The 24,488-nt window shown below is 32.7% G+C and overlaps 1 protein-coding gene across 1 annotated transcript in view; it reads right to left on the reverse strand.

Moving 5' to 3' along the window:
* LOC123661873 (sodium/potassium/calcium exchanger Nckx30C) overlaps positions 1-24,488 on the reverse strand; it is a 105,439-nt gene that overhangs the window by 57,686 nt on the left and 23,265 nt on the right. The window contains exon 2 of the mRNA XM_045596811.1: positions 23,287-23,310. Within this exon, the coding sequence (XP_045452767.1) occupies positions 23,287-23,310 (24 nt within the window). The remainder of the gene's footprint in view (positions 1-23,286; positions 23,311-24,488) is intronic.

Raw genomic sequence — 24,488 nt, forward strand, 5'->3', positions numbered from 1 at the left:
CTTAATCGAAGGAGGTCTAACTCGTAAAATGCCTTAAGAAAAATAATACCAGTTGATATCTTATATTTTTCTCAGTTCTCGAAATAACTACTTAAGAACATCTTATCTCAATCAGAACTTGTGAGTATTGCTGCGGTTTCTCGAAGTTGAGCAGAATTGTGACTTAACTTTGCTTCTTTTCATTGCCATACAGATTGAATATCATTATTATATTTATTTATTCTATAATTGGTAGCTTGTTATTAGTTTTTTTTTAAATTTATATTCTGTATTAGTTACAGTTATAATAATAAAATAAAATGAATTTTTTCTTGTTCTTGATTGTGTTTTAAATATCATAGTTCAAAATTACACTTTGATTAACCCTTCCAACATTAATAAGACACAATTGTAATATTGTTGAAATTTATAGACAAAATTATGAAAAAAGGGAATAGAAGTGTGTTTGGTTTAATTTATCAATCAAAATTTCACGTAATTCTACATTACTCCTGCAAGTTTTAACAATATTAATGGTAAGTTAGCTGACCCGTTAAACTTCGTTCCTCTATATTCTTTTAGTGTTCCGTCCCCAAAGTGTAAAAACGGAACCCTATTTCTAACACTTCGCTGCCCGTCCGCACGTGCGTCAAATTAGTATTTATTATTGTTTTCCAATTAAGTGTTAAATTTTATCTATAATATAAAAATGAGTCGCTGAATGTGTTGCTAAGCGCAAAACTCGAGAACGGTTGGACCGATTTCGCTAATTCTTTTTTTAATATATTCCTTGAAGTACGAGGATGGTTCTTACGGAGAGAAAAATTCTAAAAAAAAAAAAAAAAAATTAAATTTCCTGAAAATTCTAAAAACAACACTTTTCTATACTCCCATACAAAAGATTTGTGATAATACTTAAAAGTCAATTTGAACTTTAATACCATACGATAAAGTTTGTGTTAGGCGATACGAAGTTCGCCGGGTCAGCTAGTTGTTATATAAATTTCATTATATTAAATTCCTTTACTGATGATCTCTTTTAAATTAATAATTAAGAATCATTTTATACTTATCAATATCAAAATTCGCGTGATTAAAAATTCATTAAGATCAACTTTGACATTTACGTTTTCCAAGCGTACCTAAGGAATCGTAAGGCTACATACGAAATTCTTTTTCTAGGTTTCATTCTCATTGCGACTTACCATTATGACTTACCACCGTATACTAATGATGTAAAATATCGACATCCGAACAAAGTATATAGCTATGTATTTGTATCATACTTGTGTTGTATAAAATTTAACACAATATTTGCGAAACGATGTGAATTTCTACTTAACCTTACCCTGTTATTGAATTCACATTTCGTAAAAACATTATATATGTTTTAAATTTGTTTTTATTACTTTTCAAATTATCATAAAACCGTAAATAAATAATCACGTACCGATTATGATATAATAATATAGTATGCTATAAAATTACTTTCTAAATAATACTTAAATTATAAAACAACAGTAGCTCGCCCGCTTTACTAAGGAAATTTCTAATCTAGGCACTAGTATCACATACTGAAACCATGCTCTAGGCTATGTGATCTAAACTCATCAATGGATCGCTTAGTAAATGATCTGACATTCAAATGAACACCTTAATTCTAAATGGAAAATATTATTTATTAATAATAATTCAATATTACATTATACTAATAATAGTTTAAACGTTGACAATAAGTAAAATACTTAAGTAATACTGTAAGGGCATCTTTTTCCTAACGACCGGAAACGCAACCACAATTTCTCTAATGTCCATGCCACCATAGCCATTTAGCGTCAGGTTGTACCGTAGTGGTGGTCTGCTCTTTTGTCCCCCTTTTTATTAAAGAAATATATAAAAAAAAACTTTGTTATCATATATTGTTGTGAAGAATACAATTTTTAAATTAAAAATTAATAGAAAACCTCTTTTCTTGTTTTTTTTCTTCATATTGGTTATTTAATGTTTTTTTTTTATTTAATATAATTTATAACTTTTTACTTTAAATAATGATATGCAGTAGAACAGAACCAGTATCATGCCGCTTGTTTAATATAATCTGTATAAAGTATCCCCCAAATTGGTCTTTTGGTTTATGATGCACGACTGAATGTTTTTTTCTGGGATTCCATATTTAAATATTTCATATCGGGGCGATATGACCCTCGTATAATTGGGACGAATCTGTAGTCATCACATGCATATGTTAAATCTGTTTAATGCTTCTGTAGGCAGAGCGTGCCAAGATTCATTTGGATATAAAGGTATATATAGATTCACAAATTGTAAATTTCTTTATCTAATTTAAAAACAATTTTAATTATATTACTATATATTATGTACATACCATCGAAAAACGTACACTTTATTTGGTGCAGATTAAAATTAAATTATTTCTCTTTTTTTCTAATTGCTAATCTTAAATTGAGCTGCAAAACTCTTTTCTCTTAAATTAATACTCTTTTAGTTTAAGTATTGTTTATTGTTTGTTGGTGTGTTTATAATTGTAACTGTGGTAAGATACATCAGGAAATATTTTGCTCAAAATTTGGAGTAGCCCGACTGTGGAAGTACCTCGACCTTACATACGATTACAGCTAAATAATACCGCTTTCAAGCAGTTTTGTGTTCCTGTGGTGAGTAAGGCGACCAGAGCTCCTGGGGGGATTGGGGTTAGGGTCGATAACGCGCTTTCAAGCTTCTATAAGCTGTGGTAATCGCTTACCATCAGGCGAGCCGTACGCTTGTTTGTCAACCTATTTGTATAATAAAAAACAATAGAAATGTTTTTAAGTTTAGAAAATTTAATTGCATTTGACGGTATTTTGTATGTTAAATTTAGTAAAACTGTGTCAAATTTAATTTATTTATTAGTAGCATTTTATTCGAGCGAAGTCTGGTTGGGCTGCTAGTTAATCATGAATATTCATTTAAAAGTATCAACGTGAGATTTAAAGTTCACAACAAATTAACTCATTTATAAACTAAAAGTGAGTAAAACGTTACAGTTAAACCGACCATTTAGGTCTTAAACGGCGTCTAGAATACCTAGGCAGCAATATTTAACTCACCCGAGAGCTCTAACATAGACGAAACTATGCAATCTATTAAGTTGACGACGCAACTATTACGTAGAACACCAACTTGTAATGGAAGTAACGAAAGAATTCTTATAGTAAGTAAGCTCGGTCTCTGTTTGAAGATGTGGGTATTTCCTACAACTGTATAATACATATGCGATAGTTCCATATGAACGTAGGTGGATGAGATCGCTGTACTAGGGTTGAAGCTGTGGGTTGCAGTTAAGGGTAAAAATATTATTTCACGAGAATAAACCTTTTTCGTTTTATGTGTAGATAAATATAATAAATAATTTATAAAACGAAATTATTGCTTAAACTAAAGCAACAATAATGTGGTAGTGGGTGCTGTAGCAACCGACTGGTGCGCGAACGGTCGCGGTTCATTATATCTGCGGATGACAAATATTTTTATTGACCATATCAAGGATTAGAATTACTTAGGGATACTATAGTTTGTCACGGTCCACATATTCGTGCTTGTATGTTGTGGGTGTTTTCAGACACCCTACCCAGGATTCATATCCTGTTGGAGGCCGATGAGTGTAACATTATTTGGATTATCAACGCTAGAAAACTGTTTTATGTAAGACTAGCTGACCCAGGGAACGTTGTGTTACCATATATACTATTAACTCCCCCCTTGTAACTTAGGGTATGAAAAATAGATGTTGGCCGATTTTCAGACCCACCCGAATTGCACACAAAATTTTATAAAAATCGGTTGAGCCGTTTCAGAGGAGTATGGTAACTTACATTGTGAGAATTTTATATATAAGATAAGTCACGTATTCACAAGTCACTTTAAGCCGTTTTCATTGTATTATTATGCACATTAGTCGTAAAATGTACCGTTTTACGTTAGAACCGCACCCCAACAGCAATATACAATAAGAGCAATGGAATTCAAGACACATTTCGACTGAGATCTTGTCTCGTTTCCACATACATACTTAAATGTATGTAGAACTGTATTTCTTTAATAAAAGACGACGGAAGACAAAGTTGAAAGGTTGTCAATAAAACGAAAAAGCGAAGACTTTAAATGATTTGAGTTGCGTTATGTGATTTTAGAAAATTTAATGTTACCAACCTAGCCTGAATATATGTACCTGAACAATAGGGATTCTTATGTTCGCAACTACCACTCTGGTGTAGTAATGCGTAAATATACGCGATTAAGCACCGGTGCTTTGCGGGTTCATATCCCGCTTAGGATAAATTTTTGTTTTTGTACATATATTTATTTCCGGTCTGGTTGTATATTCTTGTGGATCTCCCCACCGTGCCTCAGAAAGCACGTTAAGCTGTTAGTCCGGGACTAATCGGACATTTTATTATATACACTTGATAGTTATCGTTACTCATTGTAGGGATATATTATTAACCAACCCGCAGTTGAGCAGTTTGGTGGATTAAGTTCCCATGCTTTTCCTACATGGAATAAGATATCTATTGAGACAGATTTGAGATCGATGTTCGAAGGTTAGAATTTGGTGCAATATTTGATCACATTTAATTTTTTAAGTATTAGTAATCACAAGTAATGCATTCACGGCTAATATCATTAAACATCAGTTTATCTCAAAACTTTAAAGTTATGTTACGTTTATAATATTAAAAAAAAAAAAATAAGTACATACAGAAATCTATATTAAACAAAGAAACAAATTATTTTATTTTATTTTTTATTTATTTGATTTTATTTTATTTGGATAGCTTACAGCTTATTATAACTATAACTAATACAGAATATGAATTAAAAAAAGCTAAACAAGCTACCACATATAGACACTCTAAATATTCGTAGCTTAAAAATAATATAAAAATTACGTTTTTCTATTAAAAATATAAAGTTGTGTATTTCTATTAAAACATTGCGGACATCAATTGAAAAATAAGATTAAGATGGTCTCAAAATTCCAGAAGAGTCTGACTACAGAAGGCTGCCATGAACTTCTGCGTTTAAAAAAAAATACATATAAAATAAATTTAATTTTTATTTATTTAATTTAAAGTTAATAACAGAATGTGTTATTGTGTGAAGTACACAATAAACGGGTCGTATTGTAGAGCATTGAGTATATAAATAATTTTGTAAAGAGAAGTGGACATGTGGTCACGAATTTGTAAAAACAAAAAAAAACACTGTTCAGTACCAGCACTGAGTGGATCAACAACATCATCCGATTCTTATTCACGTAACAACTTGTAAATGTCTCTTAAAATTCGAAACACTGAATTTCTGAACTAACGTTACTCTTCATAAAGAATCTAATTTCGATTGAAATTGAAACCTTTTCGCTTGAATTAAGGCTATATTTGCACTGTACCACATTTTCCGTGGCCTACAATTGAAATGAGGAGCACCTCAAAAGTTTTGCTGAAATAGGTCGCAATGTTATTCTTAGGGTTGCCTGGTCGGAAAGTGGTTTAGTTCTCCGCACGATGGATTTAAATTGAAAAAGAGTTTTTTTTTCGGCGCTTCGTTACTCATCAGACTTAAGATTAAGGTTTTTATTAAAAGAATCGATTTTAGATGATGAAATTTTAATTCAACTAACGATCATTATATGAGATCATTTATAGTCCTAAATTTCGCAAAAAGATATGGCTTAATTTGCAAGGTAAATAAGAATATATTTTAAACAACACCAAAGCTACAACTCCTTCAGTATAAAGCTGACTATGACTTCAATCGAGTTAATAAATAAGCTAAAGATCAATATTATTAAGCTGCCCATTATAATTTAAGAACTGCGGGCAGTATAGAACTCTTCAACTGCCAATAATTGCGTACTTACGGCATTGCGCAGCGTATAAATCTTCAAAATAGAATAGCTCGAATAATATGCCAAATTCTCAAGTATCGGCAAAGACAGCGATGTTATTGGCTCGCTGTAATATAAAATGAAAAGTTACTTTGAAATGACATCTCTATCGGAAACTTTGGTAACGATGAGTTCAATTTGGTTGTAATTTAATATTAATAAATTAATAAAATTTCAACATATAATATTATGTAAAATAAAAAAGATTTTGAAAATAACAATACAGATTTGTGGAGTTGTGTATTCAGTCAACGACCAATTGCCAGTTGTAGTTGCAATCACAAATGAATTTGTAAAAAAGGGAATTAGGTGGAATAGAAAACTAAAAATGTGATTAAACTAAATATTATCTTGTGACCCTTTAAGACATCATCTAATAATTGACAATAATAAGGCCTAAGATTTTTAAATGGATCCTTTTAAAGGAAAATGTAACAACTTTCAATAAAAAATAAATTTCATCTTATTCAATCTTGATTGATAATTGAAAAACATTTTAATAGATGAATTGTTCTTCATTTTCTAGATGGATGAACACGAATAGAAGCTAATCAAAAACAACCCTAAAATGGTCACAAAATATAATTCTATAGAAAAGTAGAAAACAATTGTAATGTTAAATATACTAACAATAAACGTATTTTACATGTTTTCGTGAAAGCAAAGAGGACGTAACAAACAAAAGTCTTTAGATACACGAAGTGACGTATTCAATTTATTGATTAAATTCGAAGACTCGACGGAACTAAAACAATGTAAATTTTGGTTTTCTTTTTCGTCTTCAACGACCTTTTGTTATACCGAATGCGTATTGTTTTTTTTTTTTTGTAAGTTAATTAGTTGCCATCAGAATTTTCATGTACTGTAAAGGTCTTTGTGCTTCAGGTCAACGAACAAGGTTTATATGTTTTACTAGTTCTTTCTATGCTTATGTAATCAGTTAGGGAAATTTGTAAGATTTTCTATACAAATAAATAAAATTGGAGTGTCTGTTTGTAATATAAAAATAACCGCTTTTTACTAAATGCATATGGATGTATACACGGTAAATATACCAAAATAACATTTTTTATAATTTTTGACTAACTGTCTCTCGGTTTGTTCCGGCTAATCCCGGAAACGGCTTGGCCGATTTTGACGGGACATTCACTGGCAAATAGCTAATATAATAAGGAGAAACTTAGGCTACTTTTATTTAAGAAATTTATTTATTTTATAACTCTGCGAACTGAATAATAACTTTTTTTTTGTTAAATTCTACGCGGACGAACTCGCGGGCAAAGCTATAAAAAGTATAAATACATATATAACTTATAAATACATTTATAGCCAAATATTGTTAATTATCAATTTTTAAAAATGTAAATAGAATTACGTATTTATAAGATAAAAATACTTTAGATTATAGTTGGTCGAAATCGTATTTGATTTTTATCTACTGAGTTGGTTATCGAGTAGTACTACGAAGTACTTGAATGGAATCTCTTTTATAAGTGGAAGATTGCAACGTTGTAACTTCTGAATTGAAACAGCTTGTAAATTCCTAACTGGCAATCACTTTTTCTACATATATAGGATAAGGGTTGATGTTCTGCCACGCTACTCTATATCTCGCCTCTTGATCTGACCCCTTTCGTCTTTTATTACTTATTGAATACCATTTCCATTCATGGTCCGTCACTTTGGTATTTTCTGTCTTATCTCTAATACATTCGTTCCTTTATTTCTTTTTATGTAAGTTTGATTTTATTATTTCCTTACAACCATTAGTATTTCCACGTTTTCGATGTTCAAAAATTTCTCTTTGGAATATTACTTTGATTACTAAATCCAAATTTTTTTTAACTTAAGTTGCGTTGAAACCATTAGAGCTGTTTATCGGATTTTTCTAGCTGTATATAGTGGTATTGGATAGCACCTATTACACAACAACTGATTTAGGCCACCGTAACAAATGTTTCTACAAGTATAGCCAATTGACCTCATTAAGGCTACTGGAAAGCAACAAATCTATATTTAAGTTCAACTGCTAAATTTATATAGTTAAGTTACATTTCTTTTTTGTTAAGCTACAATTCTATTTGTTAGTAATGAAAAGCATAAGATGATTAAAAAAATAATTAGTAGAAATTCTAGATTCAGTTAAGAGAACTAGTTAACCTGGTAAGAAAACAAAAGATAAGTTTGGGCTATTATACTCTTATGAACATTAAAAGAATTATTAGGTAATACGCTTCAGCCTATAATATCCCACTGCTGGGTATAGGCCTCATTCTCCATGTAGGAGAAGGATCAGAGCTTAATCCGCCACGCTGCTCTAATGTGATTTGGCGGATATATTCTATACTATGAGTAACGATCGCTATCATGTGTACACGATAACAACCAGGACCGACGGCTTAACGTGCGCTCTGAAGCACGGTAGGGAGACCCGCAAGGACTGCACAAACACCCAGATCACAGCAAACATCTGTATGACCAATACAAATGTTTATCACAACTGCCAGCATCACAGCCACAAACCAGTGATGTGACCGTTGTGACAACGAGTCGATTTTTATTAGGTGATGGACGCCAGTAATTCAAACTATACTACAAAGCTGGCAAACAAGCGTGCAGTCCCCATGATGGTAAGCGGATGGCGTAGCCTATGGAAGCCTGCAACCAAGAGCATCACAAGCACGTTTCACACCCTAACCACTTACCCTCCACAGGAACCTTTTATCTTCCTGGAAATAATTTACGACAGGAATTTCAAAATTCTATCTCTAGTAAGAGAAATCAGAGATAGACTGAATGTGAAACTAGCCGTTGATTGTTGCATTGAACCGTGAAAATTTTCTTTTTTCCTTTTTCGTTAGATTGTTAATAAAATTTTGAGCCAACTTTGTATTTGCCTATCTAAGTTCTTATATATAAGAAAGAAATCTCGAAAGATTTATCGACTACCATATGATTTAACAGCACTGACTACTGTTAATTTTGTTACTCTCTTTCCTTGTGGTGAATATACGTTTGGCAATGGTGTAATTTGGGATTGTAGTCGCGAATGTACTATGACGTATTACACTTAAATCTTTCTCCTTAAAAGCAGAAGCACATGTAACGTGTAAAAATAAAAAGGAATCGCTAAATATATTGCTTAGCGCAATACTCGAGTGCGGTTGGACTAATTCTATAAGTTTTTTTTTATTTCTTATGTTTACGACAAGGTCCCTACGGAAAGAAAAATTTAAAAAATTACGCAGAAGATTTCAGATAACGATTTTTTAAAACATTATTTGTTTGACTGTTTGGAAGCCGGGACAACGTCTCACGTCAGTCAGGTCTGCTAGTCTATACAAATAAATAAAATTGGAGTGTCTGTTTGTAACATTTTTTATAATTTAGGTACATATACCAAAATAACATTTTTTATAATTTTTGTTTGTTTGTCTGTCTGTCTATCTCTGTTCAGGCTAATCTCTGAAACGGCTATACCGGTTTTGACGGGACTTTCACTGGCAGATAGCTGATGTAATAAGAAGTAACTTGGCCTACTTTTATTTTAGATTTTTTTTAATTTCTTAACTCTGCGAACTGAACAATAACTATTTTGTTAAATTCCACGCGGACGAAGTCGCGGGCACAGCTAGTATATAATAAATATTAAAAAGAGGAAAGATTTGGTTGTTTGTTTGTGTTGAATAGGCTCCGAAACTACTGAACCGTTTTGTTTCATCATCTTATAATATTAATCCTAATAAATATAATGTTTGTAGTTCAAACACCCTAAAAATAGCATATTTAGCAAAAAATGTAAATAGAAAATTAAATAAAATTGCAAATGAAAGTCCTTCGTCTGACATTAAGTGCGTTATCCTCGGAGACATTTAGCTTGGACATGCGATCATAAAATACGTCACCTCTTTGCCCTTTACCAAAACTTCGTTCAAGGTTCGTTTTTTTTTTTTTTTTTTAAATGTGGTTCTTGACAATTTGTTTGACCATTATGGATACATATAAAAAAGTTATTTTTATTCATTCACAATTGTATATCGTGTATTATATATTTCATATATTAGAAGGATATATCTTAATCAAAATTTCGAGCAGTCCGATTGAGGAAGCACTCAACTTTACTGAAGATCACAGCTAAGTAACGGAGCTTGCGTTTATGTTGTTGGCGCCCATGAGCTACGGAATTTGTTGTGTAGCAAAATATATTTAAATACAAAAAATGTCGTTGAATTTAGAACATCTTTTTCTATTGGTTGAAACATAAAAATAAAAACAGGCCAGCAATCTGTGGAAACGAAACATCATCCTTTATCCTCCATCTCATGTACGTCATCATTTATCTTCGTGTATACGACCACGCTAAACCTACATTAGGAACTTCACTACTCAGGAAACAGCAGATACGTACTTGGGCAATACTAAAATGGCTACACTGTTTGCGTAAAATAAGCTCCAACCTCGAAAAACCAAAGCCACAAATAGTGTTGTTCTGATTATTTACTATAGAAATTACGAATTTTCAATAATTACTCTGACAACATTTATTTATTTTATTTGTTATATTATATTATATTATATATTTAAAATAGTCAATAAATAAAATTGTTTGTATATTATTTGTTCATTTTATTTAAAGGTAAGTACATGCTTTTTATTATGACACGTAAGTTTTAAATGAAAAAATTATGACAAGTAAGTTATGTTATTTTTTATAATTGATACAGGTGAGAATGGTTTTATACCAAAATGGCTGTAATCGAATTTCACTTAATAGTTTCTTATTTAAATTGTCATTTTAACTAACACGTAGAATTGTTTGCGTTGAACTAATATTCGTACACTATGTTGGTTAAACCTTTAAATTTGACATTCTGTATACCATATTCTGGCAAAATAAATAAATAAATAAAAATGAATAAATAAATACAGAAATACTAAAATGTATGTATATAAAGAGTCCTTGTAACATATTATGCTCTAGATAAACGTAAAAAATGAACTCATCGTTGAGAACAATGTTGAACATTCATCACCATTTAGGAAAAGAAAAAGTAGATTCGTGTAAGGCTAACATTGTTTTGTTCGAAACAGTTGTATGGAGAAAAAGTTAATTGCAGCCACAACAGGGAACAGAAAAATTCTTAAATCAAAGTTTATTATTTATTTTAGACGTATTAGTTTCCAAGGTTATGATTAAATATTATATATTTCATCTATTCTTTCATAAAATAATATCGAATACATGTATAATAGAAAAATAAAATGATAATTAAAATAGAAATAAAGCTCACCTTTGTAGTTTTGTTCCAAACACAATCATCTTTTATCCATTCATTATATAACAATGTACTAAGTAAAAATTAGTTATGGATCTTCATTATATAAAATAATTAAAGTTCTCCACGTGTTTTATTTAGAAAGTAATTAATTAAATAGTTTTCTTATTTTATTGACTTCATTCGATGCTTCGTTCGTAAAATCGTTCATTCCAGTATATCTCTTTTATATCTTTTGTAAAAGTCTTTTTATGTCTAAGTATAAATGATCGAGTATCGAGAAAATGTAGTGGCACGTTAATGCTGCGGCTTGAGAGGGCGTAAAGGCGCTCATGCCGTGCCCGGGATTTCCTGTCGTTTGTCACTTATAAAGCCTCGTTTCCGAACGAGACTTACACGCAAAAACCTACTCTATTACCACCCATTAAGGTCCCAAATACTTGTAGACTATCGAGCGACAGCCTGACATTGGATATGCGACTCTATTGCATTACAATGTGTTTGAAATTCAATTGGGGGGTATTTAATGTGACTTAACGGTGCATAATAATTAATTGCTTCATATACAAACATCGGCGATTCAAGTGTAATGTTGACTTATCTGTTGGCGCCAATTTGGCAATGAATTCGTCCTGTAATAGTGAGTAAAGTACTTGCATTATACTGCAACGAAAAGAGATCTGGGCTTTGGTTCATTTTAGTTAATTTAAACAAAATTTAATTTTAGTAAAAAAAGATATATGTTCAATGATGACTTTTGCTTCATTTGTGTATTGCTTTTAGTTTTGGCTTTCACGTTAGTAGGTTAAATTAATGGTATTATAACATACTTTTGTTTGTGATAGTGTAGTGTTTAAAAGAGTATATTTAATATTACGTTAATTTAACATTTTTCAATGATTTAATTATAAAAAACCTTTTTCCTATCAACAACAAAATTGTCAAATTATAAAATAAAAGTTGTTTTTGTCATTATATAATTATGTGACTGTTACATAAGCCCACGTGACATTGGCGAAATGATATGTGTCAAACTGACACAACTAAAAGCCATTAAGCAAAGAACTGAACTGTTACATAAGCTTGTTTACTAAATACTTACTTCTTGAAATATAATATTTTTGATGCATTGTTAAAGTAAAAATCGAAATAACTTTCGGTAAGATCTGTGTACACTTTTAAGATAGTATTTTTTTATTAATTTTGTACTTCAGTCGACATTTAGTACTCATTTGAATTCTCTGTGCTTTTTGTCGTACTATTAATTTATCTTGTCTATTGTAAATTATATCGATGCCGCGTTGGCGCAACGGTTACAGCCATGGATTGTACCTGTTGTGCTGGCGGTTGCGGATTCGATCCCCGCACATGACAAACATTTGTATTGGCCATACAGGTGTTTGCCGTTGTCTGGGTGTTTGTGCAGTCCTTGTGGGTCTCCTCACCGTGCCTCGGAGAGCACGTAAAGCCGTCGGTCCCGGTTGTTATCATGTACAACTGATAGCGATCGTTACTCATAGTAGGGAATATTTCCGCCAACCCGCATTGGAGCATGGTGGTGGATTAAGCTCTGACCCTTCTTCTACATGGGGAGAGAGGCCTATGCCCAGTTGTGGGATACTACAGGATGAAGCATAATTGTAAATTTTATTGATACAATAAATAAAAATATAAGTCTACAATTATGAAAATTAAACAGTTAACGGTTCGCTAAAGGCTTTATGCCGGATTTAGGCTGGATTGATTTAATATTTTAGCATTACATTTGAATTGTCCCGCTTATCATTTGTATTTATTTTATACATATAAGTATAAAGTTTTAAGTACTTATAAAATCATGTATTATTTTAATTATTATTAGAAGCTCTTTAATTATTATTAGAGGTTTGAAGGTAGACAGGAAAAATTATATTTTAAGAAAAAGGATTTCGCTATCTTAGATCTATAGTGTCTACTTATACTCTGGAATATTTTTTTTATAATATTCATTATTTTCTTGAATACAAAGCAACACATATATTTAAATAATAATTGATCTCGACTTCAAATATTAAACAAAAGTACAACCATTAAAAACGGTTTTTCCAGAACATTCTGCTATAACAGTTATGAATGGAATAGACTTGTCCGATTATTTCCTGGATAAAAGCTCCTGCAATCCTGTTGTATATATACACAAAAGATATCTCTCAAAAGAAAATGATGCGAGAAGTACTGAAAAAACAATAAATGAATCGGAAAGGCATGGTAAAAGTCAACATACTTACATAATAAATAATGACTGTTGTAAAAGTAGAATATACGAAAAAGATCCTCTGATTGAACAGACAGTCAAATTTGCCAAAAATATAATTCCATTGACGATACCAGCTACTACAGACATATTAGACAATCCTGTTTATTACACTATAAAGTCAAGTAAAAAAACGAAACGAAAACATGAACCGTGTGAACATAAACCAATTAACATCAAAAATTCCAAAAACAAAGGAAAATTAAAATATGAAATGGAATCTCAACATAATATGAAACGTAATAAATCGACTGTTCAAGATTGTTTAAGCCGTTCTTCTCAAAATAATACAATAGACGATACTATCGAAAATCAATCTTTTTGTTGTTCTTCTGAAGCGTCTGATCAAAAACATTTAAAAGAATTACGTGAGAATAAAAACGAAAAAAGAGAAGTAAGAAAAATAATTCCATCAGACACATTCGAAGCTTTTGCACCGGAATATATGAATACAAATGATTCGAAGATTAAAATCCATCTCATGGACGAAAAAGAAAAACAATTACTTTGTGAAAGTATAAGTGGGCCAATAGTAAAATCGATAAAAGAAACACTCTTAGAACACAACAATCAGTGTGAGACGAAACGTGATATAATTTTTGTACGAAAAACCATAGAGAATCAATGTAGTAAACTTGATAATATTTTAGAGAAGCTAACATGCATTGAAAGCAAAATTGATAAATTTACAGAAGATCATAATAATAGGCATGATAACTATAACAAAACTATTAAAACGTCAAAACTAGAAGAAATAGGACATGATATATTGAACGTAAAAGAAATTTTAAGTTCTGAAGAAGAATTAGCGCAGGTTGACTTTTTACCAAAAAGAAGAGGTAAGACTGCTTCTGTTACTAGTATTAGTGTAAAAGATAAATACGAGACAGAAGACGACTTTTCAAAAGGCGAGAATATTCCAGAACATTATAAAGCATCTACTTCAAAAATAGAAATGATACCGGAACGTCCAAATAGAATTCCAGCAAGATTCTGCTGGACCGACACTGTAAGGAAAAGCTGAAAGTAAAAAGGATACAACCAATTATTTATGCTATTAATTGCTGAAAATATTTATGTAACTTTTTAAGTAATTATATACAACAAGATATAAAGAGTAATTCTTAAAAGATTATCGTTTATAATATCGTTATTAATATTTGATTATTAACAACAAATTTTTTACTTGTATATTTTAAATTTTTGATATATTGAAAAATAACGTTAGGGTTTTTAACATAATATTGACTTCGGATGCCATAAAGTACATACAGGGCAACAGCGCTCATCGCGCAGTTCTCATCCTAGAGTTCTCACAACAGAGAATAAAAAATATAACTTTTCCGATTATATTTTATTTGTCGGCCGTGCACTTTTTAAATACGCAACAAAAAATTGTGGCATTTTATTTAGAATATTATAGGGCCCACGTATTTACGTTACCCTACTAGACTAGATTCGTGTAACAACGGCAGATTATTGTTGTTAATCTCCAATCTTGTAGTTACATTTGGTAATGCAATATTCATTTGTACAAATATTAATCTATATTATTATTATAAAATGTTATGTATGTTTTTAATAAAGTAAACAGCGAGTGACACATTATTTTATGTCTTTTAAAAATCCCAAACGTAAGGGATATCAACGGAACATGTATAAGCTACCAACCGGCAGATAAAATATTTCAAGCAGATATAAAGGTAAATATCAAAATTTAGCGTCGCGTGCCGTGTTCTCATTTGTCATCCTTCATATTGTTATTCCAGTCTCGATTCAGAGGCATTCGGATTCGATTACTAATATTGTATTAATGGAAGACAAATGGCTAGTAATTGCCTCGACTGGTATAGTGTGCTGTTTTTTACATGCATATCATATGCAGAGGGATTAGATTTTTCATTGCAATATGAATAAAAAAATTCTTGATTATTTTTGAAGTTTACTCCTTAAAAATTAATTTTCATACAAGGCATCCAATATTAAAAAAATATCCGGAGTAAAATCTACTGAACGAATGGCCACGTTACGTTTCTCGCGACGCCATCTATCGGAACCCAATAACGGCGTTTTCTAATAACTAGTTGTTTCATTCGTTTATTAACCATTCGATATGCTATTAGTCTATTTCTTAGACTAGGAAGCCTTTTTTGTGCCTATTTAGACAGTCGATCTGAAGGAGTAAACTCCAGTCGTGCGCCGGACCTGACAAGCACTTTTTTCTTATAAATTCATTATTGTAAACGAACTTTATATTACAGTTGTTAGGCAACAAGATAAGATTTATTTTCATTAAATATAATCGTACTGAATCCATATGAACATTTTTCCAATTCAATTAATAAAAAGTTTTTATATTTACTTATAGGATTTCCTATACATATACTAGACGCTGTCTATAAAATTAATATTATATTTCATATTTTTTTGCTAAAAAAATAAAAAACAAGGTCAGTATGTAATCAACTCCATTTTTTATAATCCGAAATATTTTTTGCGTGTAGCAAAATGAGAATATTATCTCGGGATTTAGTGTTTAAATTTATCGATCCCGATATTTCACAGAACGTAGTAGAAAGACTTTTAAAATATTTATTTTGTAAATATACAAGTTTTTACATTTATTCCGCCTTTTTTATAACACTTGGGCATTTGACTCCTGTTCTGTTTTAAAGTTAATTGTTACATATTCTTTGTCTTTTTATTACATTGTTAGTATTTTAGCAGTAAATTGTAGTCACGACTTACTTTCACTACTGAATTATAAGTCTTACTGAAATATAAATAAATATATAAACGTTTTACACTCAACGACCCCCAGTACGATTTTCTTCTCTGTCACGGGTCCAGACACACACTATACATAAGCACAAACTCCCAGACCACAACAAACATCTATATGGCCAATACAAATAATTATCACGTGCGGGGATCGAACCCGCGACCGCTAGCGCAACAACCAGCGATGTGACCGCTGCGCCAACGCGTCGTCAATTTAGTATTAATTTTGAAATTGTCAATATTTTGGGCACACAAACAGAACATAACAAAAAAAGCAATTTGTAAGACTTTCTCTTTAATCAGTTTACTTTTCGTACTATTTGTGTATACAACCGCTCTGGTGTTGTGGTTGCGTATAGGCGCCTACAGCACTGATGGTTTTGCGGGTACAATACCCATTCAGTTTGGATATCTGTCTTTGTGGGTCTCCCCATCGTGGCTCGGAGAGCACGTTAAGCTGTCGGTCCCGGTTGTTATCATATACACCTGATAGCGATCGTTACTCATAGTAGGGCCAACCCGCATTGAAGCAGCATAGTGGATTAAGCTCTGATCCTTCTCCTACATAGGGAAAGAGGCCTATGCCCAGTAGTGGGATATTACAGGCTGAAGCGTAAAATATATATATCACTCAATCAATCACTTCAGCCTATCGCAGTCCACTGCTGGACATAGGCCTCCCCAAGTTCGCGCCACACATCCCGGTCTTCCGCAATCCTCATCCAGCCTACACCGGCAATCTTACGTAGATCGTCGGTCCAACGGGCCGGAGGACGTCCCACACTGCGTTTGCCAAGACGCGGTATCCACTCTAGGACCCGTCTACTCCAACGGCCATCGGTCCTGCGACACAGATGACCAGCCCACTGCCACTTCAACTTGCTAATTCTGTGGGCTATGTCGGTTACTTTCGTTCTCTCGCGGATAGTCTCATTTCTAATCCTGTCTTTGAGAGAGACCCCAAGCATAGCCCGTTTCATTGCACGTTGAGCGACTTTAAACTTGTGGACCAGTCCCTTGGTCAGTGTCCACGTCTCGGCTCCGTATGTTAACACAGGCAGGACGCATTGCTCGAAAACTTTTGTCTTCAAGCATTGCGGAATCTTCGAAGTGAAGACTCGACGGAGTCTGCCAAACGCCGCCCAGCCCAACCGAATCCTCCTATCGGCCTCCTTCTCGAAGTTGTTGCGGCCTAGTTGGATAGTATGGCCTAGGTAAATATAATCCTGAACAACTTCGAGAAGGGTACCATCGACCGATACCGGTATCGGTATGACTTGGTTGTTAAACATAACTTTCGTCTTATCCAAGTTCACACAGAGACCGACACGTCGGGAGGACTCGTTTAGGCCGGCCAGCATTTGGCCTAACTCATCCAGCGTCTCCGCAAAGATGACAATATCGTCGGCGAAACGAAGGTGAGAGATGAATTCACCGTTGACGTTGATGCCCCGTTCCCCCCAATCCAAGGTCTTAAAAACATCCTCTAGCGCAGTGGTAAACAGTTTCGGTGATATTACATCCCCCTGTCTTACCCCGCGCCGGAGGGAAATAGGTCTTGTTCTTTGGTCATTGACATGAACGGTCATCGTCGCCACGTCGTACATAGATTTTAGTACCTCGATATATCGCCCGTCGATATGACATCTCTGCAGAGAGTCCAGGACAGCCCAGGTCTCGACGGAGTCGAAGGCTTTCTCGTAGTCCACAAATGCCATACACAGCGGTTGATTATATTCTTCCGTCTTTTGGATAATCTGCCGAACAGTATGGATGTGGTCCACGGTGCTGTAGCCATTTCGAAACCCAGCCTGCTCTGGTGGTTGGAATTCGTCGAGTCTTCTGGCGAGACGATTCGTAATAACCCTCGAAAACAGCTTATAGACGTGGCTCAGAAGTGAGATCGGTCTGTAATTCTTTAACAGAGACTTATCGCCTCTCTTTAAGAACAGCACCACCACACTCCTGGACCACGCCTCCGGCGTGGTACCTCGGTGGATGACGGCGTTAAATAGTCTTGCCAAGGGTTTCAGGACTGGTCGCCCTGCGGCTTTAAGGAGTTCAGTGGTAACTCCGTCATCCCCCGGGGCCCTCCCGTTTTTAAGCTGCCCGAGCGCTGCACCAATCTCATCCTCTTCGAAGTCCGGGATACAAAATATATATATAATATTCATAATACTCCTACACTTATTAAACTATCGTAAAAGTTGCATTTGTCGTCGTCATAGGCTGTCAATGTACATGAATCTTTAAGTGGTTAGTACCACTACACAATTAGAATTACGAAACAAGTATGAAATTATTAGCACCTTCCCATATTTAAACTTATCATTGCGAACGCTGTGTTGTATTTACCTTAACATCTTAATACGTATAGTACATTTAATTAATTGTTTTGCCGAACAGAAGTGCAATATGCGTTGTTTCAAATTACGCCCGGTGTAAGCCAGTTTAATTACAGTTACACGAATTACAACGTCGGTTCATGTTATGTATGGTATGGTTATATATGGTTAATGTCTCTTACGCCGCCAATATCAATTGGCAGAAGTGACGATTTAAATCCATTCAGAGGGAAGGGTGGCGCTGTTACCCATCCCTGCAGGAAGATTTATTACAGCCTTGACATGCGTACTGAGTAATTTTTAATTTTGGTCTGAAGCCCGCCTGTTCTCTCCTGAGCAGTAGTTGCTTCAGTCAGTTGAGCAGTAGTCTCCTAAGCAGCAGCAGTTGTTGCCTTTGACCTTGCCAACACACACATATATATACACATATGTGTGTGTGTGTGTGTCATAGCATCTAACCTAACAACAAACTCGTTGGCGTTACGCTATGTAAGTAATCAATGATTACGTTTAAATTTGAAAGTCATCCCATTTCTGCAGGAAAATGATTAATATAACTCGAGTGATTCTATTTTAAGATTAATTTCGTCCGTCGTCCGCAAGGTCTCTGTGATTGATATTTGTAATACGATTTCATAGAACTTCTCGTGTAGACATGATTATGATTAAAATATAGTTACGGCTTTAGTTGATATATAAATATATATTTAGTAACTTTTTGATTCGATTCTTCTTTTTGAAAACTACTATTATTATTATTAATATTTAATTATATACGATAATCTGATAAAAAGATACGTTTATTAGTAAACTTTAGTTTATAAAAAAATACTGTCGTTTATTTTCATAAAAGATTTCTAATTGTTTCTTACTAAACGTTTCAGGTTCTTAATTGACAACACAGTGAAGAAAATATAAATGCGACACACTCGTCACAGTTTACCAAATAATTGTGTTTGCTGGCAAACGAAAAAAACCGACTTTAATTACATCGTAAAGTAATACAACGAAAGACGAAAAATTAGTCAAGTAAATACGCATTATCAAAGATTACTCCAAAAGTTGTAATCAGATCTCGATGAAATTTAAATTTGACAACATGATACTCGTAAACATCGGCTTTCGATTAAATTAAAAATCATCAAAATCGGTACTCCCAGTAAAAGGTTATTAAAGATTTTCGAGGGATTCCCTCGATTTCTCTGGGATTCCATCATCAGATCCTGATTTCCTTATCATGGTACCACAGTTAGGATATCTTCTTTCCAACAAAAGTAGGATTATTAAAATCGGTTCATAAACGACGAAGTTATTCCCGAACATGCATAAAATATATATATATATATATATATATATATACGGCTAATTCAGTAACCTCCTCCTGTTTTGAAGTCGATTAAAAACTTTCCATTATATTGTACAAAAAAAATGCAAAGGATAAATAAAAATTGATTTAGTCGTCAATCATAAAAATAGATATTACTAAATTTTTGGTACCTTTCTTGAGAAACTCCGACTCGAACTTGACGATATATTAATACATAAAAGACCTTCGCCAAGCAACATCATATTAGTAAGTACCTAATAAATATTACTGAAAATTAAATCTTGCTATTTACACACATTTACAAAATAATATAAAATATACAACTGTATTAATAAAAATTACCTAATATATAAAAACATAGGTGAAAATATTTAATAAATGGAATTATAGTAAATAAAAATCTATATTATATAATATAATTCCCAACAATATTATAAGTGTATATATGTACCAATTTTGTACAAAAACACTGTTTATATATTGTTTTTGAAAGAGTAGGTAACTACTCTTGAGTTTCTTGCCGATTCTTCTCTGTGGAATGTAAATTCCACAATCGATTCCGAATCGACGGTAGCTTCGACTTTTAGAAATAATAATCACTTTAAAAATTTTAACTTTTAAAATGACGATTTAAATGTTCTTTTAAAGCCTGTTTGAATGATATTATTTTATGCTTTTGATTTTGATTAATTTGTATTCTTATTAGGCAATAAAATTAATATACGACTTAGGTGTGATCTATGTATATGTGCATCGTTTGTCAGTGTGAAAGTTTATTATATATAACGTTAATGTGTTAGTAAGAAAAGCAAAAAAAAATAACATGCTAGACTTATAATTATTACATACCATCAAATGTAAGCCCAGCTTAAACTGTAAGCGAATACTTTAATTTTAATAATTTAAAGGCAGTATTAAGTCTCCACTGGTGACACCGTAGCGAATTCTAATTTTACGTTTAGCTACATTCCTATATTTAATCCGTTTTAGTCCTAAAGTCTGTGATATTTTCCTGGTTAAAGCAAAACTACTTCAGTTTTGTGTTCAGCTAGTTTTTGCGTGAGGGTAACATGAAACAAACTATACTTAATTTATTGGCGTCTGTATAATTTATATAATATTCATTATATATATCGTCACTCATCATCACTTCAGCCTATCGCAGTCCACCGCTGGACATAGGCCTCCAAAAGTTCGCGCCAAAAATGGCATGAACTCATGTGTGTTGTCCATAGTCACCACGCTGGGCAGGTTGGGTTGGTTTTGTCGCACCGAAGACGCTGCGGCCGGTCTTCGGCATGCGTATTTCAAAGCCAGCAGTTGGATGGTTATTCCGCCATCGGTCGGCTTTTTAAGTTCCAAGGTTGTAGTGGAACTGTATCACTGTATACCTTAGTTGCCTCTTACGATACCCACGGGAAGAGAGGAGGTGGCTATATTCTTTGCTGCTGTAGCCATACAGCAGCCGTAATCACACAGCAGATTACATATATATACGTTATACTATTCGGTTGTCTAGTATTTATTATAAGATAATTATTTACTAACATAATTGAGTAACAATGAAAGAAGTATACTGAAAAAGTTGCAGCACAGGCCAATAACTGCAGGTGAAATCCATGTTTTTTCAAATCTATGTATTTTGCCACATTTTTTCTAAATGTCATTTCGGCTATAAAAACTCTAAACTAGAATTAGGGAAATAAATTTGAACCTAATGAGAGAACAATAGGAAACAGTTAAGTTGGCAGCTAGTTTCCCAACGCAGAGCAATACAGAGGTTTTTGACAACAACCTGTGGATACCAACGAATCTATGTGCTTTATAAAGCACGATGGTGAGATCCACAAGGACAAATACACTTTTCCCATCGGTAATGGATCACAATCATCACATCACTTCCAACAGACCCCTAAACCAGATTAGTTTTTAACACTACTACCAAGTCTTATTAACAATCAAACGATATCATGCATATTTGTTTGATTTTATGTTAATTAAGTTAAACTACAGACTATCATAGGAATTATAAGCCTTAAAATTTTAACCAGAACGCATTTATAGTTGTCGATATAGCCATTAATCGTGTTCCGCATACGTTAAAAGGCTGCGGTTTTATTTATAATTTAAACTCGTATTAATCAATTTAAATTTGAGCTATATGAAGTAATTCGTAATAAATTGCTTCAATTAGTTCATTAGAAGCTATCTTCTAAAACCATTACGATATATAATTAAGTTACTTAAACTCCTACATAACGGTTGAACTTATGTAAAGTAATAATAAATAATTTGAAAGTGCTTATTAAAATATTTAAAAGTTTATTTGATCTAAATTTATTTTTAAAAGTAGCAATTATTTTGATTTAATCTTACATTAAATCTTAAGCGAAAACTACTTCTAACACTTTATACTGTTAGTATAATTAAGCAGAATTGCTTTGGAAAATCTGTTTCTTTTTCGTGCGTATCTTTAAATTCACAAAACATTTGTAAGTACGTAATAACTCAAATTACAGATTCTTATCCGTAACTTGTTTTAATCTAGACGTAATAGTAACAAAAATTAATTATTTTTTTTAATTGAAATTGACATTATTTTTTTATTTATGTATACGTTAATGTTAAGCTTTACACTTTTATTTTATTTTAAAAAGATGTTTTTTTTTTTCCTCAGATTTATCGTTTGCAATAGATAATAATTTGTTCTTGATAACTATCATTGTTATTAAATATATATTATATCGATCTTGATGATTATATGATGAAGATTAACTACTACTTGAAATATATTTTCTTATCATTAAAAAGCTCTATCAACCAGAAGTGACGTATAATTAAATATATCATGCTCCGACTTATAGTAAATTAATCATAAACTTAAATGCCAGTAAGTAAATTTTAATTAAAGTAGCCCGATAACAACACGAACACGTCAAGATTAATTGATTTCAATTAACATTTTTATTATATGATTTTTTGTGTGTATTCTCTGTTTAAATTTCTATTATTTTAACGTCGGCGAAAGAAAAGGTTTATACAGAAAAATTGGCTTTAAGCCAAACTGGCGAGGGTATATCGTAATTTATGTTTTAAGTTCAGGACACAGGTTGTTTACGGTTTAATTTATTATTTTATTTAACCAAAGTTATATGAACGATCCTTGTAATTTTAAATAATGTATCCATATTACAAAAGTGTCGACGTTACGCTACGGTGTTATCGGCGGAATAGTCATTCGTCGTAATCAAGCTTTATAAAAGAAAAAGCGAGAGATTGGAAGAAAAGAAAAAAAAAATATGTGAAAAAATACAAAGAACAAGGCAATCACTCACCAGAGTTTGAGCGGCTGTCTGGTGCTGCAAAAACAGGCTTTAGTCAGTATAGCCACAGAGAAGTTAGGAAGTTTATTAGGAGAGAGATCTCTTTGAAGGAAAATAGTAGAAATAGTTAAGAGATTATGTATTGAACGGTACTTGTATTTTATTGTGATGTATTTTATTGTATGCCGCGATCTCATGTGTCACAACATGATGTGTGCTATAGGTAAATAATACATAATATTATGTTATTATATTTATGTATTTAACTGTGAGTAATTGCATAACAGTTTTACATGTATTTTGTGTGTTTAACTTTTACATACGTAATCGAAACAAATGGTAGTGGTGGAAGTGATAGTTTAATTCTATCCTTTTTTTTGTGATGATAAAAGACGCCCTCTGTCGAATAGTGGGACACAATGACTTAATAGAAAAAAACACTGCGACATTTAAACACAATATTCCTCGTTATTTGAACACACGGAGAGTGTGCTCTAGAACTATACAACTTGGTTCCACCATCAACTTTCTACCACCGAACCGCAAGGCATCGCATGAATCTGCACCGCTATGTGGTTGAAATCCCACGATCTCGCACTAAACGGTTTGCTACCTCGTTCCTAATACCGCACCGCACCGCAAAAATTTGGAATGCCCTTCCGGCTTCCGTTTTTCCAACAAACTATAACTTGGGTATCTTTAAATCAAGAGTGAATAGGCATCTTCTGGGCAAGCGCAGGTGAGATCGCAGTCAAGCGCTAGTATATATATTAAAAAAAATACATATATCAATATTTATTGAAGAAAATTGGATACTCAAACTATAGTATAGGTAATTATATAACGCGAAAATATCAAAAAGTGTTTATAAACGTTGACAGCGCTTATCTTCATATAAACAAAAAAGACTCACTTAATGTTCTACTATTACGAAGCACAAATCTTATAAAGGTTTATACTTAATGAAAAATTTAGGAAATTGGAGTAAAATTGGAACATGGCGAACGTAACGATTATCTCAACTTCATGCGTTTGACAGCTCACAAGGTAGGAAACCTTCTGTTTAGTCAGCGAGTTAGTCGATAAAAATTGTCGCTTAGACCTTTTAGGATTTGATTAAATACAGGTAAAATAGCGCGCGTTCTCTATTTAATTTGGAAGTAGCAGTAATGGGCTGTGAATAACATGTCGTTAAAAGCCCAGGTTTAAAGAGT

This window comes from Melitaea cinxia, chromosome 17, assembly GCF_905220565.1.
Source record: "Melitaea cinxia chromosome 17, ilMelCinx1.1, whole genome shotgun sequence".
NCBI lineage: Eukaryota > Metazoa > Arthropoda > Insecta > Lepidoptera > Nymphalidae > Melitaea > Melitaea cinxia.